The sequence below is a fragment of the Pseudorasbora parva genome, chromosome 18, assembly GCF_024679245.1.
Source record: "Pseudorasbora parva isolate DD20220531a chromosome 18, ASM2467924v1, whole genome shotgun sequence".
NCBI classification, from domain to species: Eukaryota; Metazoa; Chordata; class Actinopteri; order Cypriniformes; family Gobionidae; genus Pseudorasbora; species Pseudorasbora parva.
In genome coordinates this window covers 11,592,964-11,617,603 of record NC_090189.1, presented here as the reverse complement: position 1 = coordinate 11,617,603, position 24,640 = coordinate 11,592,964, and the positions used below count along the sequence as shown (strand labels likewise).

At 35.8% G+C, this 24,640-nt stretch overlaps 1 protein-coding gene across 2 annotated transcripts in view; it reads left to right on the top strand.

Annotated features, from left to right (window-relative positions):
- Positions 1-24,640, top strand: part of LOC137046429 (potassium/sodium hyperpolarization-activated cyclic nucleotide-gated channel 1) — a 158,681-nt gene that overhangs the window by 116,243 nt on the left and 17,798 nt on the right. For both annotated transcript variants that reach the window (XM_067423638.1, XM_067423639.1), the window contains exons 5-6: positions 18,657-18,803; positions 20,980-21,220. In XM_067423638.1, the coding sequence (XP_067279739.1) occupies positions 18,657-18,803; positions 20,980-21,220 (388 nt within the window). The remainder of the gene's footprint in view (positions 1-18,656; positions 18,804-20,979; positions 21,221-24,640) is intronic.

Here is a 24,640-nt window from a genome sequence, read left to right as displayed (position 1 = left end):
AAGTGTGGGATTTCCAAGCTAATGAGATTCCTTTACTTTGCAAAACAGGGTGCTGCACACATCCATGGGCCATGTGTACCATCCATTTCCCTGTCATGGCCGCAGTGCACGGGCTTATCTGAGTTGCACACGTAGCTGGTGTCACCTTCACTGCGACAATGACACAGCGGTCTGAAACGGACAAAGGGCTTCGATGAATTTACATCTCTGCCTGTCCCAGCGCGGACTCTTATCTTCAATTTAAATATGATTTATTGACCTTGCTGTGGCTGTGTAGCGCTAGACACAAACTAGCAGTGTTACACACTTCACTTAGAATCGCAATGTGACCGCTGTGGTTTCATCCCACCATAATGCCAATTAAAATCTGGCTCCATTGCAAATGGATATTAGATATGGCTCGTCTGCCCAGAGATCTGCAAAATACATTCATATCGAACGGGCTTCTCAGTGGTCACTATATATAAACAGTAGAGCTCAAATGACAAAGCCAATGTCACTGGCCTACACTGCCGAGAACTACAGCATCGCTGGTCACCAGCGTACAGTAGATCTTATTTTGGATACTGGTGTGCTGGTGTCCCAAGCATGTTTAACTAGCTTAACCAACATTTTAACAATTTTAACTGTGAATTACAGTACAGTACCATCACTAAAAATATATATTTATATATATATGAACAAAAATCTACATACTAGTATCATGATTTATCCCTTGCACTAAAACTTTGCTAACAAGCATAAATCCCCCTAGATCTGTTTGAGTTGTCAAAAGTAGAGGTACTTTGGTATGAAGTCGATACTTTAATTTTATTTTAATTTTTTGTCAAAATAGATCTGTGCATTAAGTCTTGCATAGACCTATTACTTGTTCTGTTACCTGTAATGTGTTTTTTTCTTCATTATATATTACACATTTTGTATTAGTTTTTTTTTTTTTTTTATGCAATGTGTTAAAGGGGAACTATGTAACTTTTCCATCCGCTAGAGGGCGCCTATTCAAAACCAAGGCGTAGTTTGATGATGCCAGTTTGAGCGCAGGATCTTGGGACATGTGGTCTGCACCTCACAGCCGATTGGAAAAGAATCGGGATATGGCTCATGGCAGAAATCATGTTCATTAATGCGAATATTAATGTTACTGTAGTATGAAGCAGAGCAGGACCGAGTGTTGAGGATCTTGTTAATAAGATGAATGCAACACACGAATGCGAATGTGAGCAGCGGGACTTTTATTATGCACCATCGGCATTTCCGCTTTTCCGGACATGAGTATGAGGTAACACAGCTCTTTTTATCAGAATAGATACATTTAAGTGTGAAAACCGAGGGTAACAGATATGACGCAATTGACAGGCGACTCCCTCTGATGTCCCGGTTCATTGGTTAAAATAGCAATTTTCTCACAATTGACAAATAGTTGGAAACATTTGGGATATTGTAAGAACTCAACTGAACAAAATATATTACACTGACCTGGTTTTTGAGTGTATATCTATATCTATATATATATATATATATATATATATATATATATATATATATATATATATATATATATATATATATATATATATATATATATATATATAGATATATATATATATATATATATAGATATATATATATATATATATATATATATATATATATATATCTATATATATATATATATATATATATCTATATATATATATATATATATATATATATATAAAATTTGACATTGCACCTTTCACTGAACAATATTTGAAGACTGCATGCTAATGTTTTAATGTATTATTTACTTATAATCATTCATATAATTCAAAATTAATTTAACTAAATTAATTTGTTTCATACATTTAATTTTCAAATAGTTACATTAAGAAATATAAAATAAAATAGTTACAATAGTTTTTTTGATGGTACCAAAAAAGAGAACCATGATATTTGACTGGTATTGGTACCACCTACTGAAAATTTGGTAGTGTGACGTTTTCTCTCACTAATTTTTACTATTTAATACAATATGGGATGAAATAAAACTATATTTGTCATGACTCTTAATTAATTTTAACTGAGATTCTAGCAATGCATTATGGAATTACCATTTCCAGAAGAGCATGCAATAATTTTCTTACAGTTTGGCCAAAATGAGATTTAATAATAATAATACATATTAATAGTAGTATTAGTATTAATAGTAGTAACAGGCTATTTGTTTTATAAACACTTTTTGTTATAATGGTTGAAACTCACTTCACATCTTGATAGCAATCAAGAATAAATGTGGTCTAAATATTTAAACATGTACTTGTTTCTCTTCTGTGGAAGTCTCAGGACCAACAAATATTCATCCAGTCATTGCATTCGGACCTGCCTGTCAATATATGTACGGATACACGTCACAAACAGACTGTAGACAAAGTCACTGGGCGCCGTTCATAATCTCTTACAGCTCCTCCTGAACCAAAACAACAAGCTTATGCTGCGTTCACAGGATAAGTATACTGTAATTATGAAATTGAAACCTGTGCTGTTCACATCCAAAGACTCAGATTTATGCGTTTCTATGTCAACAGTGTTTGCAAACTTTATGCACTGTGTGCGTTCATGTGTTTTGGAGGAGGTGTGGCTTTGGAGACGCTCTGAGGGGAGGCTGGGATCTTATGCTTTCAAAGCTAGCTTTATTATTATTCAAAATAAATATATTGGGGCATATGCTGTAATCTGTGGTTTTATAACAGATCTGATGAAGAATTTTCTGGCTCAGCTCTTGCACCGTCTGACTCATTGCGATTCTATCTGCTGTTCCATTTGCAAAGACAAGCATACGAAAGCCGACTAATGGAAGATAACCACGCTCCAACATCCTTATCTCTCATCAGTCCACTCATCTGCGGCTTTGCAATAGCAGATCTCTTATGATCAGCAGATCAAACCAGCACATGGCTGAGATCAGACCCAGAGAGGAACCACGACACGTGGTTGTGTGCCGAGCAGGGAGATGCATAGGAGTTCAAGAGTCCTTTCAGAGTGCGAGATCAAAGACGAAAACATTCAGAGGAGAAGTTTCTCTGATGTGAGGTCAACGCTCACCTTATTCACCTGATGTCATTTTTGATACCAGTTTAGGAATAAACCCAGGCGTTATATCCTGGCATTTACAGAGCTAACCACAGCAGGAGAGCACGGCAATGATCTTCTATGATCAAAAACGGCATAAACAGCTAGAATCCCTGGTCAGATCAGAAGTCTTGTTATGTAATGCTTCAGGAAAACAGGCTGTTGTGTGACTGAATGGAAAGGTTAAATAGGTGGGTTGTTTGTCAGATACTACAAGACATCTAAAGCCAGGTGCACACTTGTTTCGATGTCCTTCCTTATGATTGTTGCTTGTCAGATTCTACAACATGTCACATTAAGACAATGAACGTCAAGGCATAATGGGACATCAACAGCCTTTTATGTCAGTTTGTGTGATATCTATCTTAGCGTTGATGTCGGCAGTGTTTTGTTTCAGTTACAGCAAGCTCAAGGTCGAATGATCATGACATGAAGGGAATGATAAATAATGAGAATTTGATTGCACATTAATATTATATGAATAAAACAGAACATGCTTTAAGATGTAATATACCATAAGGAACATCATATTTTATTATAGCTAACGAATACACACTGCACGGCCCAAAAAAAGAAGACATTATTGCAGTGATTATTATGTTTCTAGCATGTTATATGTCTTGCAACAGTTCTTCTAAAACTAATTGAAAGTGTGTAGCTTTTCATTTCATTTCTTTTCATTTTCTTTTCACAGCTTTTCAAACAACCATGTAGGATATGTAGGATAGGCCATATTCCAGGATGACAATGTAAAGATTCATCAAGCTCAAATTGTAAACGAAGGGTTGTAATGGTGCGTCAAGAATCATTTTTACCCATGAATTGTTATCCCTGAGTCCAGACCTTAAATTCATTGAAAGTGTTTGGGATGTGCTGGAGGAGACTTTACAGAGTGCTTGACTCTTGCATTGGCAATAAAAGATCTTGACCAAAAATGTATGCACCTCTTGATGGAAATAAATGATTTTAAATGTGATTTAATCAAGAGGTGCATACATTTTTGGTCAAAATCTTGTATTGACAATTTAAGAGTCAATCACCTCCTCCGGCACATTCTTTCACAATTTGAGCTGATAAATCTTTACATTGTCATCTTGGAATATGGCCATGATGTGTCTTCATACATGGTTGTTTAAAAAAATTAAAAGCAACAGTTAGGGTTAGAAGAACTGTTGTACATAACATGCTAGAAATATAATCATTGATCAAAAATCCAAGTATAGACTCTAAAGCATTTTAATCCAAACAGGGACTTTTTGTTTTGTTTGGCCAGGCAGTATATATTAAAATGTTGATGCAAGAAACACATTTTATATAAACATTGTCAATTGCAATTACTGTGCTCTAATTATGGAAATTGTGGCAAAATTGGCCCAAAATATTGTGGGCATGTAGCCTGACAAGCCAGACCCACATCAAGATGTTTGGTCTGAAAACTCACCATTGACAGGGCTCAATCCGAGGGGCGGGATAAATGGTTGTCTTTCAAACTCCCACTGCACGCGATTGGATAGCGCTACAACCAACCAGAGCAACGAAGGTGAAGCGGAGCTAGTTGAAATATTAAACTTTCGCCGTATTCCGTCGGCAAAACTCAGAACTCATCTTCCCTTCTTAAGAATGACTTCAGTGCCGTTCTTTGGAACTCCAAGTCTTCCAGTCGCGGTCAAAGCTGATTCGAAAGACCGCTGTTCGCCAGCTTCAGTGTTTACTAGAAGCACGCAAGCGCGACTCGACCGTCATTATGTTAAGCCCCGCCCACCGACTCTATACACGATGTGATTGGCCTGACCAGAGTTTGGCTTTTACAGCTCAGAAGTGTATATTGCTAGACGACACTCGTGGCAGATTAGATTTGCTGCTGCTAGGGTGCATCTAGATTTCTAGGCTAGTGGGCATGCATAAAGATGGTCTGTTTTGTATGTCTGTTACTTCAACAAAATCCAAAATATAGATTCTAATTTTCAAAGAGACAATAATAAAAGGCATCATGATCTCGAATCATCTTGCCTTTGCTTATCCTTCTTTCATGCAAATTAGGATATCTGTATTATCATCCCTATCGCATGAGCGCACCTCAGTGTATCCTCCTGAGCAGGTACTTTTGCAATTTGGTGGAACAAAGCACCTTTTAAATGGTTGTATTGTCCCTTAACTTTTTTTTCTTTTTTTTCTGGAGAGAGAGTGAAGGGCAGCCGCAAGCACCTGAGACACAGGAGATATGCAGACAGGTTGGGCGGATTGTTCCTGACATCTAATATAACCCTGTCAGAGCCTAGCACACATTTAATGTGATGACCGCTTCTGCAAGAAGAAATGGAAAGAAAAAGAGAGAGTGGTGATAAACAAACCTAATCTTGACAAAGCATTTCCGTTCCCACGCTGATAATAAACCTGAACGTGGATTAGCCCTCTGTGCTTTCGCTGGAAATGTAGTAGAGAGGAAAAATTAGAACTAGCTTAGGAAAGAAAAATGACAGAACAGGAAATGGGAAAAAGAAGAAAGGAAGAAAGAAAAAGGACAGAAAAGAAAATGGGAAAGGAAAAGGACAGAACACGTGAAAAGGAAGGAAGGAATTTAAGAATGAAGAACAGGAAGAGGAAAATGAAAAAGGCGTGACTATTACATTTAACTAAAAGTGAAAAGGACATGGATAGGAAAAAGGAAGGGATAGGAAAAGGAAAGGAACAGGACAAATAAAGGAAAAGGAGATAGGACAAGGAAAATAAAAGGAAGTATGGGTGCTGGTCATATAATTAGAATATCATCAAAAAGTTGATTTATTTCACTAATTCCATTCAAAAGTGAAACTAGTATTTTATATTCATTCATTATACACAGACTGATATATTTCAAATGTTTATTCATTTTAATTTTAATGATTATAACTGACTAATAAGGAAAATCCCAAATTCAATATCTCAGAGAATTAGAATATTGTGAAAAGGTTCAATATTAAAGACACATGGTGCCAATTCAACTCAAAACACCTGCAAAGGCCTTTGGTCTCTCAGTCTAGTTCTGTATAGGCTAAACAATCATGGGGAAGACTGCTGACTTGACAGACTGCTGAAAAGACGACCGTTGACACCTTTCACAAGGAGGGCAAGACACAAAAGGTCATTGCAAAAGAGGCTGGCTGTTCAGAGAGCTCTGTGTCCAAGCACATTAATAGAAAGGAGAAGGGAAGGAAAAGATGTGGTAGAAAAAAAGTGTACAATCAATAGGGATAACCGCACACTGGAGAGGATTGTGAAACAAAACCCATTCAAAACTGTGGGGTAGATTCACAAAGAGTGGACTGCAGCTAGAGTCAGTGCTTCAAGAACCACTATGCACAGACATATGCAAGACATGGGTTTCTGCTTTCGGATTCCTTGTGTCAAGCCACTGTTGAACAACAGACAGCGTCAGAAGCGTCTCGTCTGGGCTAAAGACAAAAAGCTTCTGAGTAGTCCAAAGTTATGTTCTCTGATGAAAGAAAATTTGCATTTACTTTGGAAATCAGGGTCCCAGAGTGTGGAGGAAGAGACCAGGGGCACACAATCCATGTTGCTTGAGGTCCAGTGTAAAGCTTCCACAGTCGGTGATGGTTTGAGGTGCCATGTCATCTGCTGGTGTTGGTCCACTTTGTTTTCTGAGGTCCAAGGTCAACAAAGCGTATACCAGGAAGTTTCAGAGCACTTCATGCTTCCTGCTGACCAACTTTATGGAGATGCAGATGCACACAGTGTCAAAGCAACCAATACCTGGTTTAAGGACCCTGTTCTTGGGTCCTTAAACCTTAAACATGGTATCCCTGTTCTTAATTGGCCAGTAAACTGATATTTTGAAGAGGAAGATGCGATATGCCAGACCCAACAATGCAGAAGAGCTGAAGGCCACTATCAGAGCAACCTGGGCTCTCATAACACCTGAGCAGTGCCACAGACTGATCGACTCCATGCCACGCCACACTGCTGCAGTAATTCAGGGAAAAGGAGACCCAACTAAGTATTGAGTGCTGTACATACATATATATATATATATATATATATATATATATATATATATATATATATATATATATATATATATATATATATATATATATATATATATATATATATATGCATTGATCTTAAGTAATTTTCAAATTTTAGAGATACTGAATTTAGGTTTTCAGTTATAATCTTCAAAATTTAAATAAAAAAAACACTTGAAATATACCTGTCTGTGTGTAATGAATGAATATATATGATATTCTCATTATATGACCATCACCTACAAAAATTACAAATAATGGAAAGAACAGTAAAGGAGAAAAGCAAAACGAAAGCAAATGAAAAGGAAAAAAAAATATTACAAGTCAATACATATAGGACAAGAAAAGTAGAAATCTGAAACAGTAAATGGAAATACAGGAATAAAATGAGGGAAGACAGAATGAAAAAAGAAAAGAAATGGAAAGTATAGATAATGAAAAGGGGAAAAAAGACAAAGGAAAGAAAAGGACAGGAAAAGGAAAGATACAGGAGGGATAGAAGGCTGGAAGATTAAAAGAAATTGGATGGACCAGAAATGGAAGGATACAAAATAAGTTATTTATATAACTTTAATAACTTATATATAACATTACATATATATACACACACACACACACACACACACACACACACACACACACACACACACACACACACACACACACACAAATAAAATAATAATAATAATAAAATAAAATTAAAAATTATAAAAAAATAATACTAAATAAATAAATAAAAGGCAATAAAAAGGACAGAAAACATAAGGAAAAAAGGGAAGGAGAGAAGAAAAAAGGTCATGAAAAAGATTTATAAGAAAATAAAAAGGAGGAAAATGGGCACATGGCAGGAAAATAAAAAATGTACAAAAAAATGCTAAATTCAAGAATACTGGCACATATCTGCAAGAATATGTCGATGGCCTTTTTGAAGCGGATATATAAACATGCCATTGACACTAAGAGGACACCAGCTGTCATTCACACAGACGGATAAAACATCTGAGCATTACCTCTGTGGGAATCATGAAGTGCATGTAAGCGAGCTTTAGAAAATCCCCTCAGGATGAAGTGAGTTTATCTGCTCTGCCAGTACCAAATGATATTTGTGCTTTAAGCCACATGCCCAAAACAGCTTGACTTTTCTGTGCCTTCTCACCACCTCAAGACTACTCCATTAAAAGCCTCGTTCCCCACATGACCTACCAAAAAGTTCCCCTTCTTTGTGAGCTCAGCATAAATCAATGCACTGCAAACGCAAACAGCCCTTATCATGCTCTGACAGATGAGCCGTAATCAATGTAGAACAAGAAGTGACATCGTTTTTTGTTTTCACCCTCATTTCCGTCGCTACCGGCCGCTGTCTTAGTGCAGCGCCACTGGCCTGCAGTGTGCGAGACGGTGTTTATTCACAGGTGCTGTCGTCACCGGGCTGTGACAATCCGTTAAACCAAACAGACTGATCCCCTGATTCCGCTTGCTGAATATGTGCGTGCGTGCGTCCGTGCGTGTGTGTGTGTGTAAGTAGACTGATTAAAATGGATGAGTTTTCCCAGAGTTTCGGTCTCCAGCTCCTCTTTTTCCAAAGTTTGGATGTGTGTTTTTGAATGTCTCAGAGAGAAAATGTAAGGTGGTAAGCTGGTGTCCATGCTTCTCAACCAGCTTAAAGGCATCCTATTCATAGTTTTCAGTCACGTGACTGTCACGGAGCTCTGGAGGGCAAAACAGCCATAGAACTGCAGCACAAGCCTGTCAATTGTCCATCTCAAAAACTAAAATCTGAACAAGATGCAAGTTTTGAGCACTTGTGATCTGCCTTAGCATCTCTATCACTAGTGAACAACGGGAAAACCCCTTAGGGTGGGTTGCACCAATAAGGATTAAATTAAGCTAAGTTTAATGTTAATCAAGGATTTTTTGATTTGGATTTTTTTTTTAAATCGAGTTGTGTTGCACCGCTTAATTTTAAGGGAGAGGCTATTTGCACCAAGCAACTAGATTCTATTTATACAGTAAAAATAGCATATTTTGTTAGCGATAATTGCTATTTACACTAAGTGAAATAGTGATATATTCTATTTACAGCAGTAAAAGTAGCAGTTCCTTGCAATATGTGTAAATTATAGATGCTATATATAATTTATTTGGACAGATACATACTTTTTGCACCTCAGTATTAGTTCACCCAAAAATGAAAATTCTCTCAATAATTACTTACCCTAATGTCGTTCGACGACCGTAAGACCTCGTTCATCTTCCAAACACAAATGAATATATTTTTGTTTAAATCGGATGGCTCAGACAGGCCTTCATTGACACCAATGTCATTTCCTCTCTCAAGACCTATAAAGGCACTTAAGACGTCGTTACAAAGCCCATCTCACTACAGTGGTTCTACAATCATTTTATGAAGCGACGAGAATAGTTTTTGTGGGTGTAAAAAAAAATCGCTTAAATGCTTTTATTATTATTAAATGTAATTTCGTAAAACACTTTATTACCACTTTTAGAACATTTTCTAAATTTTTATTGAAAGTAAATGCCTTTCTGATGTGATATGTGATGGGAAAACGGAGAAGAGCGAGCTCTGCAAAAAGCGGACTCGAACCCGGGTGGATCGCATTAAACCAAGCTCCTTAAAGGTGCACTATGCAACTTTTCGTCCACTGGAGGGCGCCTATTCTAAACGGCTCGCGACTACTGGGACTTTTATGACGGGACGGGACACAGTCGCTGGCGCACGCACTTACGCTTTTTCCGGTCAGATAAAAACAGCTATTTTTATCATATCAGATACATTTAAGGGGCCAAGGGCTTCGGCCATCCGTCCACTCTCTTCCCTGAACTGAAATGAAGTAGTGGGCAGGTTGGCTGGTGGTTATGTTGCCCGCATACCGCCTCCCATGGCCGAGACTGGTATTACGACACCTGTCGGGCCGGGGCTAGTAATACTTATTAAGGTTGATATCTCTGCAGCACTATAACTTGACATTTTTTTATGACATCATCGCCCTTATTTCTTCTCATTCTTTTGATGCGTGTAGGTCATTTTTTGGATATTTTTACCTCAATTTTTACAGATGGCACCTTTAAAACTTACGTTCTACTGACTACAACACTGAATATGTTGAATATGCTTCTTTTAAAAAATATATCTTTTTAGGCCCAACCAGGCATTGTTAGGCGGAGCTTATGTGAATAGCACTTGGCATGCTATTTGCACTTGGTGTAAATAGACACTCCTCACAGGTTAAACTCAGATGAACAAATCAGGGATTACAATTCTAACCTGTGATTAAAACCTTTATCTATGGTTCATTTTCTCTGCCATGATGGATTCACCAATTAAACATAAATATCTTTATAAATTGCAACGTAGGAAGACTGTTCGATTTAAGTGCTGATCAAGCAGTATAGGCTAAGGAGATGCTCAATCCTTATTAGTGCAACCCACCCTAAAAGTCCCATAATGTACTAAAACAGGGATATTAAAAGATCAAATTCAGTTTACATCTTATTGATGATACATACTATACAGGTGAGCATATGACCCCAATATGAATGCAACACATTTTCTTTATAATAGTTTTCGATGGGGAAAAAATGCTTAATGAGACACCCTCTGTTGCCTTAATATTCTGTGTTCATCATCAAGTATGCATCATCAATAAGGTGTATATTGAATTTTCATTTCACTGTCTTACTACATTAGTACTTACCATAAACCTGGTAAAAATGACTGGCGGGCAGTGGAGGAAAGCTTTGTTTTGCCCTCCAGGTGGGTGATCATATAAGTGTATGACATGACTTCACATGACAACTTATGAATTGTGCTTTTTTACAACTTTCTTTAGTGTATATGTTGCTCACGCAAAAGGTCTAGTTACAAAGCACAATTTCACTCCAAAGTTATTGTCTATATCAATATGCATGGGTTCTGAAGTCTGCATAGAGTTTTCTTCCTGGAACACCTCAGAATATTCCTTATTTAAATAATCACCACCCAATGTATAAGCAAAGTGCTTATCCTTTCTTATCTGGTTAAGGGGCATTCACAAAACGCACTCAAAGTGGTTGACCAATTACAACGCACTAGTCCAGCAACCAATCAGAGCATTGTGTGCTTTTCAGAGGAAGGGGTTTCATAGAGAAAGGAACTAATCTAAGTGTTACTGACAGACTGTTAAGAGAGGTGCTGCAATAAATGTAATTGTACTGTGTTTAAACAGTACTCTTGAAAACATGAAAACCTATTCTATAGACCCCAAAAATAAAATCCAGACTTTAAAAAAGAATATAGTAGGTCAACAATATGAAGGATTTCTTGTTTAAAGTCAAATTTAGCCAGTTCACTGTATAAAAAAAGTTATTTCAAATTTGAAAAAACGAGTTGAATCTTATAACAGAACAAAGTTGAAAATTGCTTAACTTATTTTGATGAGTTAAAGCAATGTAGAAACGGTCATAACCTATTGATCATATCATTTTGTACAGTGCACATAAAAATACAGAAGAGTGTATAAAACCGTTCTTAACTTATCCTGAGTCATACGTCTACAATAATGATTCATATGGTGTTTGTGTACTCATGCATGGACACTATCTCAGTAAGGAAGCCCATATCAGTGTGTTTGCTTTTGCCCTGATGCCTATAGTGAGTCACTGTTGCTCTACGAGAAGTTCATGGCACTCTTACTGCCACCAACTGACTGTCCACAGGTCACAGTTACTCATATTCTGAATATTCAGCGCTGACTCAGACTTTGTAACACTATAGCTGCGTCCCAATTCAGAGGCTGCATCCTTTCAAGGCCGAAGGCTGTCCAAACTCAAAGGTTTCTTCGAATGCGGTCCTGCATCCTTCGTTTTTCCTGGGACTTTGAAAGTGTGGCCTTTGAAGTCTGTAGTCTCTGAATTGGGACACAACTTATGTGAGGGACTTTAATAGGAATGAATTGTCTCTGAATCATTTACAGTGTTTTGACATTGTTTTAGCGTCGGATTCTGTTGGTTGAGCTGTGTTAACTAGTTCAGGCAAATAGTTTGGAGTTGTGGCTATTATAAGCCTAATTTTATTAGAAAAGTTTTTTGCAAAAAAACAAAACAAAAAACAAAACAATGTTTGTGTTGCAAAAAATATTATTTAAATCACATACTGGCCCATAAATGGCAGATATATATACAATTTGTATATTATTTTGTCCAAATAAAAATATAAATACATTTTATTTTTAATTTAGGCATTACAATATTATAATGCCCATATTTAAACATATATATTTAAACATAGATAATATATTTATATATTTAAATTTTTAAATATTGAAGCAGAAGTACATATCAGGGTTGCCATGTTCTCCGAAAAAAAAAGAAGGTGTTTGGCGGGGTAAATGTGTTATTTTGCCACGGTTGCCTGCTAAAATTCGCATTCCTGGGTCTACATATCATAATTGAGGTCGCTTCAACCCGTGGAGATGGAAAACAACCCGCGGGAAAACCGCAGACATGGCAACACAGTGCAGTTGTGTTCTGTTGACATTTAACATCTAACGTTATGCGTCACTACATTGCTCTGATTGGTTGTAGGTCTGTCCAATTGAGGTCTTTCCTGGTTCGGTTGAAACAGACTCATATTCGTCCTAGAATTGAGTACTGTATGATGACGTCAGGCTAATATTTATATAAAACAATACTTAAAAACACTTTTAAAAATGACAGCATTGGACTTATTTTCTCTTATATTGGTCTATAATATAATATAATGGCTCTTTAAATATACTATATAGGGGAATATAAAATAAATATAAATATATAACTAAATATAAATATAGGGGAAAATGAGCACAGTTAAGTATTCAATACAAATCAACACTATAATATTAGCCATTAACCAGTAGCAAAATATTGTAAATATTGCACAGCATATAGGATTTATCATCAGATTTCTTAAACCGAATGGTGAGTGGTTGGTGAATAAAATGCAGGTTTTTGTGCTGAAATACATTGTCTGCGATCGTGTGTGCACTAGCACCCTGCTCCAACAATAACCAGCTGCTGCCGTGGCTTCCTTTAAATATTAGACACAAACTATCCTCACAGACATATTCTAAAATCAGCATGGTCAAGCTAAAGCTGTCTGTACCGTCTTAGCATCCCACAGCCTAAAGACATCAGCTCTTAAATTATCAAGGCCTCTATCTAAGAGACAAGGATAAAGACTTCCTGTCGAGACGCTAAGTAGCCGTGGGTCTAGCCGTCCCCCTGCTGCAGATGCAGTAGAGAGAGAGAGAGAGAGAGAGAGAGAGAGAGAGAGAGAGAGAGAGAGAGAGAGAGAGAGAGAGAGAGAGAGAGAGAGAGAGAGAGATGGGGAGGTTTTGGAACATTAGTCTAATTGCTTGGTGCTTGAATTGTCCTACTCATTCAAAGCCATTTCACCCACAATGATAAAACATTACGTGGTCCACCATCAGAATACGCTTCTGTGCTGCAGCAAGTGTAGGCATTTTCCACAGACTGCCATAACACGTATTGCTTTCCATGAAAACCTTACTGAAACATAGTTTTTTTCCTGACATACACTTACTAGCGCTGTCAATCAATTAAAAAAATAACTAATTAATCACACATTTTTCTGTAAATAAAGGTGCACTATGTAGACTTTTTGCAGTAAAATACCCAAAAACCACCAGGCCAGTGTTATATATTTTGTCCAGTTGACTTCTTACAATTTGCAAAATGTTTCCAACTATTTGTAAATTGTGAGAACATTGCTATTTTAACCGGTTTTTAACCGGTTTTATTTGGCAGAAACCATTTACGCACAGAGTAACATCACAACATCATTTTAAATGTGTCTAATATGATAAACAGAGCTGCGTTACCTCATACTCACGACCGGAAAAGCAAAATCTGTGTCAGTGACTGTGTCCCGTCATAATAAAAGTCCACTTGCTCGCGAGCCGTGTGTTGCGTAACAATAGCTGCAGTGGCCTTGCTCAGCTCCTCTGCTCTACTTCATACTACAGTAACGTTGATGAGTCCTATCCTGATTCGTTTCCACTGGCTGTGAGGTGAAGACCACATGTCCCAAGATTCTGAGCTCAAACTGGCATTATCAAACTTTATCATTATCATTATAATAATAATTATCATTATCTTTGTTTTGAATAGGCGCCCTCTAGTAGACGGAAAAGTTACATAGTTTATCTGCATGAAGGTTTTTAATATATTTATATAGTGTAATAATTTCACAGTTAATCTCCAAATTGATGTAGAAACAACATAAAGACAATAACCTATATTTTAAATATTTGTTTAATGGCATCTTTTTATGAAAAAAGACCAGTCTCACTGATACTAATATTGCTACTGTTTTTTTTAACTTCTTCTCAATTTTAACCATTCATCATAGCCATTACAGGCACATCAAGCATTACAGTATTGTTACATAGCTATACATTGTAACATTTATTAGGCTTTAAAAATAACAACTTTACATAAACCCATTATAATAAGTGTCACATTTACCTTTGCCATTCAATATATTAGGGATCAATTTTCCCTATTGTCCCCATCAGACCAGTTCAGATTTTTACTTGCCCAGTCAAAATACACAGTGTTATTCTTTTCGTTGTTTTATCCATGGGCAAAACTAGGCTGCTGTCACTTTAAGACCTGACGCACATGTCAGACACACATCCTATTTTCTCACAACTCTTTACATTCATTTAAGACTTGATTTAACTCATTTAAGACTGCGCTTGCGAGGATACTCGACAAAACTGACATTTTGTTTGTTTTATCTTTTTGTCCATTCAAAAGTCTGAAGCGGCTTTCTCTGCACACGACCCTAAACAGCCCTAAAACTTAATGTAACAAATGTTTTCCCCCCCAAGATCACTTGCAAAAAAACAAAAACAAAAATTATGACCATTTGCCAATCACTTCAGGATCAAGCGTGTTTTTTTTTTTTTTTGCTTAACTCTACAGATTTCTACGCAAATAAATAATGATTGTTTAACCTCTCCGCATGTAAAAAGCATGGAATACTACTTTTTCAGATCATGTGTTGATAATTTATCCCACAATGCTGTTCATAAAAAATTTGGGATCAGTTAGATTTTTGATTGTATATTTCCACAATATTACTGTGTTTTTGATCAAATAAATGCAGTCTTGGTGAGCATTATTTTTTTTATTCAAAAGCGTGAACAGCTCAACATGCTTCTACAAATAGAGAGTATGGTGTGTAATGTGCAGTATGAAGCATATAGTCTGTTTATATTTTATTAAAGCAAGGTACATAATAATATAGCCATTAGTCACTCACGTCACCCTAAGGTAAAAGTGAAAAATTCATAGAGAGAGATTAAATAAAACAGCCTGTATAAGAATAGTGCATGTATTGATTAATCATGAACAGAAGAGCTGTTATAGATATGCAAGTCAGTCAATGTAACTATAAAATAGATTGTTCTCAGACAGATATAGTCTTGGTAGGCTATAATTTCCTGTGACGTTATGGAGTGGGTAGCCTGTGTAGGTATAGAATGCACACATTATTGAATTTGTGTGTAACCAGAGACAGGTACTGTAAAAGGGAGCAGGTGATGGGATTAGACATTCCTGCTCTGATGTCATCAGCGGAGTTGGCAGACAGGAAGTGTTCTACCACGCGCACAACCTGCCCACAGCCAATGACCCAGCACATTTTCTGTGTGTGTGGATGTGTATACACAGGATTGATCTAAATGGCGCATCATCAAATCATGCATGAATTAAAAATGATCATTTCACCAAACGCCTACACACAGAGGGACATTTTATTGCTCAGACGTTGCTCTTTCACAGCTCAGGTAAACATTCTCAGTTTTGTTTAATTTAAACACCAATTTCTTAGGGGAAATAAAATTGAGACAATTGAGATAATAGACAAGATAAATTGGCGTTGGAAGAATTTGATGAGACATTTCTGTTGATTGTAAATCTGTGAACATGAGCACAATGAAATTGTGAATTACATTTAGTTCACATACTCTGAATTATATTCACTACTACCATTCAAAAGTTTGGGGTTGGTAACGTTTTTTAAATGATTTTGAATCTTATGCTCACCAAAGATGCATTAATTTGAGTAAAAATATAGAAAAACAAGGAATTTTGTAAAATAGTATTACTCTTTAAAATAACTGTTTTCTATTTTGAATATATTTCAAAATGTAATTTATTCATTTGATACAAATCTGAATTTTCAGAATCATTACTGTTATAGATGTTGAAAACAGTTGTGCTATTTTTAGGAAACGTGTGATTTGTTTTTTTAAAGGTCCCATTCTTCACGTGTTTTCGAAGATTTGATTATGTTTACAGTGTGCAATATAACATCTTTTTTTCTTTCAAAAAAAAAACAAACAAGAAATCTTACTTCCCCCAATTTTAATTATTTTTAGTTCTCAGATCTCAATTTGGGTCATAGCATCCCCAAAATTGAAATCACTGATATTCAATATCAATATTAGAAACTGAAGATAAGGTTGAGTGCATTACATTTGTGGGGGATATGACCGGTGCATGATCTGGCAAATGAAGTATATCATGCACACATACATTTAGCACACAGACAAATCTATGCAAGCAGTGTTCAGTATTCATGCAAAGAGAAAACAACCGTGCTGCTGTATGTTTTTCTAGAAACCATGCATGTTAAGTTTTTTCAGGATTCTTTGATGAACAGAACATTTTTATTTGAAGTAGTGATTGATAGATGGCTTTTCTGTCTCTTTTGATCAAATTAATGCATCCGTGCTAAAATAAATGATATAGTCAAAGTGTCAAAATTCAGACACCTTCAACATTTTCTCACATTATTACAGTTTATTCATCCAAAGATGTTCAATCGGGTTCAAGTCTGGACTCTGGCTGGGACACTCAAGGACATTCACAGAGTTGTCCCATGGAGACTCCTTTGTTATCTTGGCTGTGTTCTTATGGTCGTTGACCTGTTGGAAGAGGAACCAACAGGTCCTTTTCATCGAGGATGTCTCCCATTCTGACTAGTCTCCCAGTTCCTGCCGCTTAAAAACATCCATTTACATTTACATTTAAATTTAATCATTTAGCAGACGCTTTTATCCAAAGCGACTTACAAAAGTCATCCCCACATCATGATGCTGCCACCACCATGTTTCACTGTAGGGATGGTATTGGTTAAATTATGAAAAGTGCCTGGTTTCCTCCAGACATGACGTTGGCCATTCAGGCCAAAGAGTTCAATCTTTGTTTCATCAGACCAGAGCATTTTGTTTCTCATGGTCTGAGAGTCCTTCAGGTGCCTTTTGGCAAACTCCAGGTGTGCTATCGTATGCCTTTTACTGAGGAGTGGTTTCTATCTGGCCACACTACCATACTTCTTCTGGTAGGTTCTTTCGGTAGGTTCTCCTCTCTCCACAGAGAAATGCTGGAGCTCTTTCAGAGTGAACATCAGGTTTTTGGTCACCTCTCTGACTAAGGCCCTTCTTCCCTGATCACTGCCGAGCGGCCAGCTCTAGGAAGAGTCCTGGTAGTTCCAAACTCCATTTATGGATGATAGAGGCCACTGTGCTCATTGGGACCTTCAATACTGCAGACATTTTTCTGTACCCTTCCCCAGATCTGTACCTCGATAGAGTCCCGTCTCTGAGGTCTACAAACAATTCCGTGGACTTGTTTTGGTTTGTGTTCTGACATGCACTGGTAACTGTGGGACCTTATATAGACAGGTGTGTGCCTTTCCAAATCATGTCCAATCAACTGAATTTACCACAGGTGGACTCCAATCAAGTTGTAGAAACATCTCAAGGATGATCAGTGGAAACAGGAGCACCTGAGCTCAATTTTGAGTGTCATGGGAAAGGCTGTGAATACTTATGCTATTTTTGGCATTTTAAATGTTTAATACATTTGCAAAGATTTCAATCAAACTTCTTTCTCATTGTCATTGAGGTATTGTTTGTAGAAAAAAAAGTATATGTAGAAAAAAGTATATGCACTGTAAAAAAATATTTAGAAAAAAAGTTACCTGGTTGCCTTAAAATTTTGAGTTCATTGAAATTAAAATTTGGAATTAATACAATGAACATTTTTTGAGATTCGACAACCTTTAAAAAATATTATTAAAAGATTTTATAAGCATATTGGGTAATTGTGTGTGTGTTATTTCTGATGATGCAGTGAAACATGCCAAATAGGGCTATTTTCATGATTTATCAATTTTTTTTATGTTGTTCAGATACAATAATATTTTGAGTTTCTATTTATTAAACTAATTTCCTTCATTGTATCAACTCAAAGTTTTAATTTCAATAAACTCACAATTTTAAGGCAACCAGGTTACTTACTTTTTTTAAGTTAAACCAACCAAAACCAACCAAATTTTACAGTATACACACACACACACACACACACACACACACACACACACACACACACACACACACACACACACCAATTTTTTACTAACAACTTTTTCTCTCTCTTCCTCTCCTACAGTACAAGCAAGTGGAGCAGTACATGTCCTTCCACAAGCTGCCAGCGGACATGCGGCAGAAAATCCACGATTACTATGAACATCGCTACCAGGGAAAGATCTTCGACGAGGACAGCATCCTTAACGAGCTCAACGACCCACTTAAAGAGGTGAGACACCGATACGGCATAGTTGTGCTGACCCAGGGTCAGAACTCATACACTTGAACCCAAGCATCTCAGAAAATAAGTGCTGGTCTAGGATTATCTCTCTGTCTGGACGCATAATCCTTTTCATTTGTTTATGAAAGCAAACATCTAATCTTAGATCTTTGATACCACAGCTCTTTCAAATTATTTCAATGCCATATACACTTCTTTAAAACCTAGTAACCGCTTCTGGCAGATTTACTGATCTAGGCCTAAATCAGTAAAGTTATGCCAGGTTATTATAGTTAATATTAGATTGACTGACATCAGATTTGTTTATAACCTCTAAATACAGCACACCGCGTTCTATTCTATACTTCTATACTGCATGGCAAATGTTTGAGGTCATCCAGATATCCCATGAATCCCAGAAAATGGGAATTTATTTAAAAAAAACTACCCAGAATGCAACACTCATGTCATGATTTAGCAGGCAGAACTAGTGTCTTTTATGACACAGCAAAGTGAGAGATAACACTGACAGCTTCATCCTCAAAACACCTTTAACTCCTGGCAGCACTCCCTCCTTCCCTCCCTCCTTCCTCCTCGATCTCTCTCTTTCCCTCAGTTGGTCAGGGCTGCTATTTTTACATGCACCGCCTTGTGACAAACCAGCTTTAAATAGATAAAGTCTCCAGCTTGTCTCCCTAGTGGAGGTAAAGGGTTGGACGTGGCTATCAAACTCATTATTCCTCCTGTGTGATTGCGGTCAGAACCTTCCTGCCGCTTTTGCGACTACACCGCGATTTAAAGCACAGTGCAAATTTATTCTTCACACCTAAGCCACAGCAAACAAACACATCCTTCACCCCCGCAGCATGGAGACGTTATGAACGTTATGTGCATCAGGCTTTCAGCTAACAGCTGAAGTGAGCTCGACACTGACTGTACAGGTAGCCTACCATAAAATAAGCTCACTGCAATGCGGTGGGAACAGAGGCTATAGAGGCTTGTGATGGTCACAGAAGAGAGCTAAGCAAAAGAAAAAAAAATGATTTTTCAAGCTTTGAAATATGTAGTTTAAAAAGATATTTTGCTCTTATATTTCCCAGCCCTACTAAATAATATATTAAATATTCACAATATATTTCTATGGTTTTGCTGACAATATCAAATTAAGCAACTTTACATAAATTCAGGCATAAATAATAAGATGCCTATCAAATATTGTCAAGCAAAACTTTGTTGTTCATATTACACCCAATTTTCATTTCATTAAGTTTTTTTAATTTAAGTTACCAAAACACACACAAAAATGTACAATTTCATTTAACTTAAAAAAAAACTTTACAACATTGCAGATATAAATATGTATCTGCATTTTAAATATTATCAGAAAGAAAACATTAAGATAAATATAATATTTATCTTATATATATTTATACTTACTAGGTTGTTTTACCAAATAAATAAACAAACAAACAAACAAACACACACGCATGCGCACACACGCGCGCGCACACACACACACATAGGTATTTACAGATATAAATATTGAGATACATTTTAGATATTGCCGGAAAACAAAATAACAATAATAACAACAACTAATAATAATAATAATAATAATAATAATAATAATAATAATAATAATAATAATAATAATAATAATAATAATAATATAAAATTAAGCAAAACAATATATAAAATAAAATAAATAAATATTTATACTATGCCTTTCTGGTTCATTTTACCAAAAGTAAAAACTTTTTTTTTTTGCATTAATGTTCAATTGTCAACTATCTTGTTTCTGTTTTGTTGCACAGAAAACTGTGCATATAAAATTGAGCAAAACTGTATATATAAATATTGAGATGCATTTCAACTACATATAAGACAGTAAAAACATTAAGACAGCTAAACAGACAGACAGACAGACAGACAGACAGACAGACAGACAGACAGACAGACAGACAGACAGACAGACAGACAGACAGACAGACAGACAGACAGACAGACAGACAGATAGATAGATAGATAGATAGATAGATAGATAGATAGATAGATAGATAGATAGATAGATAGATAGATAGATAGATATTTTTACGTTGTTATCAAATCTTAAATAATTATGCACATTAAAAAAAAAAAAGTCTGACGTTTGTTGATTGTGTTTTCTTTCTGTTTTGCTCCATAGGAAATCGTGAACTTCAACTGCCGTAAGTTGGTGGCCACTATGCCCCTGTTTGCGAATGCAGACCCTAACTTTGTGACAGGAATGCTGAGTAAACTGAAGTTTGAGGTCTTCCAGCCCAACGATTACATTATTCGTGAGGGAACCGTGGGCAAAAAGATGTACTTCATACAGCATGGAGTGGCCAGCGTCATAACCAAATTCAACAAAGAGCTGAAACTCACCGACGGATCCTACTTTGGAGGTCAGTTGAAAACTCACAAACAGATGATGCAAAGTCGTAAACTATTTACAATCTTGCTGAATTCCACAGAAGGTGGTGAATAAGCTACACAAGTCAAAGACATCCCGATGTAGAACAATGTTTTTTTAGGACACAATTGCAGCACAATCAAATAAAAAATACTAACCTTAACCAATGCAATGCGGAGTACAGCCATACAGTGTTTTATAATTCAGAGATTATGTCACAAATGTCCTTGATGTCACATGTTCTTGAGTATTTCCTAAACTGTACGAGTGTGGGAACAAAAATTGAAAAAAAAATTCCTCACGATTCATGAAGGTTGTGCCTGCTCTAGCATGGGTACACTGCGATGCCAGCCACCTGCTCCAGTGGAAAACCATCTGCTACGGGTATTTTGGCCCATAGCAGGAATGGTGCTGGCATGTGTGTGTGGATACACGGGGGCAAACGTGTGTCTACGCTGCTGGCGGTGTCAGGAAATCTCTTCCTCCTCGATGCTTTCTGATAGAAACTGAACACATATTGACCTTGGTCCTAAATTGCAGGACATGCAGGACAACCCCAATGACACATTTATTCATGAGTCGTGTCAAGTCAAACTGCGTCTAGTGTAGTTGTCCACCAGTGGTTTATTCAGTGACCGATGCTGGTACAGAACTCTAAAAAGAGAAGGATGGCCAGTGCCCGCATAATGCAGATATATACACAGTAATGTAATTTGACTTATTCAAAATTGCTCAAATAAAATGCTAATTATTTACGGAAAATCTAAAAAAATTATATATAATAACAATTGTATTTATTTGTATGTATTATTATTATTATTATTATTATTATTATTATTATTATTATTATTATTATTATTATTATTATTATTATTATTAAATAAACACAAATACATGTAATGATTAATAATAATTATTATTATTATTTTTATTATTATTATTATTATTATTATTATTATTATTATTATTATTATTATTATAAACTTTTATTTGTATTTAATAATAATAATTATAATAATAATAAACATTTTTTATTATTATTATTATTATTATTATTATTATTATTATTATTATTATTATTATTATTATTTAAATTGATACAAATACTACTGCTGATAATAATAATAATAATAATAATAATAATAATAATAATAATAATAATAATAATAATAATAATAATAATAATAATAATAATAATAAAAATACATTATAATTGTCATCAATGAAATTAAAACCGGCCAGGTAAAAATAGAAAAAGTATAAAATACAAAACCTTGGTACTGATTTAGTTTAGTAAAAGACATGCAGTGGTTTAAAGCATCTGTGTAAGTAAAGTGAAGTTCTGGCAGTGTGCCGGAAGGTGAGGCAGTTAAGGTGAGGCGTTTGATCACGATAAATCAGGCAAACCCCATTTGTTAGCTCACAACTGGGACACATGCCAAACCGACGGACATCCAAGGCTTCGAGGTCAAGTGTCATTTCCATTTGCAGAGGCCCGAGAGGAGGGCAAGTTGATTGGATGCTCTTTCGTGATGGTGAGAGAGACACCTTCACACATTTGCTAGCATAGACGCAAACTCGTTCAGGCACTCATCCACTCTTGGCAGTCAGCCACAGACGTGCATAGTTAAACAATTACTACCGGAATCTGACATTTCATAATGTTTCATCATTTTGTTTCTTTAGAATTTTATCCATCACTCTTGACTTTTCCGGTCGCTGTTATTGGGCTGTGCAAATGTACATTACAGTGACATTTGAGGCTAATGAACCAATTAGAAATAAAACAGCAAGCGCAAAGCACTTTTGCCACCGTCACCTTTATACTGCACCGCATGACGCAAGAGAGATGGCACAATACTCCAACACCTTGTTCCCACTCACAGCTGGAGAGTGTTGTTAGCATGTCCCGCGGGCTACACAGACTTTTTCCACAGCATTTTTTCCTGGCCAGGACAAAGTGTCAAGGGTATCATCCCTAGACTAAATATCCAGGCTAAAATCTGTCATTTTGAAGCGCAGGACGTACAGTCCTACATTTACAGCAAGTATATTCAAAGAATCAGTAGGCATATGTTATTTACTCCAGCTCTAGCTTACAGAAATGATATATAACGTATACTCATGCATATTTCAAGGTGAAAGACAGGGCCATTTGCATGAGATCTTCTCTAAGCACTAAAGACGTTTCCCCCTCAGGGCAGATTAAGCCAAACTGTGTACAAGATTACACTGTCATTAATGACACATTATTGACAAGGTTCATTACAAATCTCTCTGTGAGACACTGTGTGCACTGTATTCAATGAAAACAAGCTTACTTCTTGCTGATGAGATGCATTTTAGGTATGCAGGTCTGTAAAAAAACAAAAAACATATAAACCTGATGTACAGCCTAAATACAGTAATACATTTTGTCTAATTAAAAATAGCTGAAATAAAAAATATTGAATTTTTGTTTACATTAATAATAATAATAATAATAATAATAATAATAATAATAATAATAATAAAACACAATTTATTTTGTTTAATTTTGTTTCTTTGTTTGTATAAAAAAATAACATTGTTATTGTATAGCTATACATATAAATACTATATTGAAAATGTGAATTATTATTATTATTATTATTATTATTATTATTATTATTATTATTATTATTATTATTATTATTATTATGTTTGCTTTTGTTTGTTTGTGTAATATACAAACAACTGTTTATTTAGTGTTTGTTTAATAATAATAATCATAATAATCAATGTGATTAATAAATATATTATCATTATTGTTGTTGTTATTATTATTATTATTATTATTATTATTATTATTATTATTATTATTATTATTATTATTATTATTATTATTATTATGTTTGTTTGTTTGTTTGTGTAGTAATAGAACAACTTCTGGAAATGTGACATTAAAAGGCAAAAAGTGGTTGAAAAGTCTTGAAAAGTCTGGGGGAAAGAATGTGTTTTTGGACAGCTCAACCTCACTAATTTAAAACTACACAACACAGCTCTCTGAGAAGCTCAATAAAGCAAGATGTTCAGTCAATTCTCTAATTACACAAAACTTCTAAAAGCTGTACTTCATATCAGAACGCCAAGATACATCATTAAACAATATCACATGACTTTCATCTGACCTTCGGCACACGCAGCTAAATGCTGAAGTCATTCGCCACATGACCTACGCATGAAAAGTATGGCAGATACCATCAAGTGAAGTTGATCTTTTTATATACTGTATATCATAGAATATCTAAAGTGAATGAAAAGAACCACCCACCTCATATTAAACTGAATACATTATGTGAATCCACACCTCCATGCTATGTTATGCTAACCTTCTTTTATTCATGGTCAGCTCTCCATGTAGTTAATATTGCTCAGCCTGCCTACTTGTCTG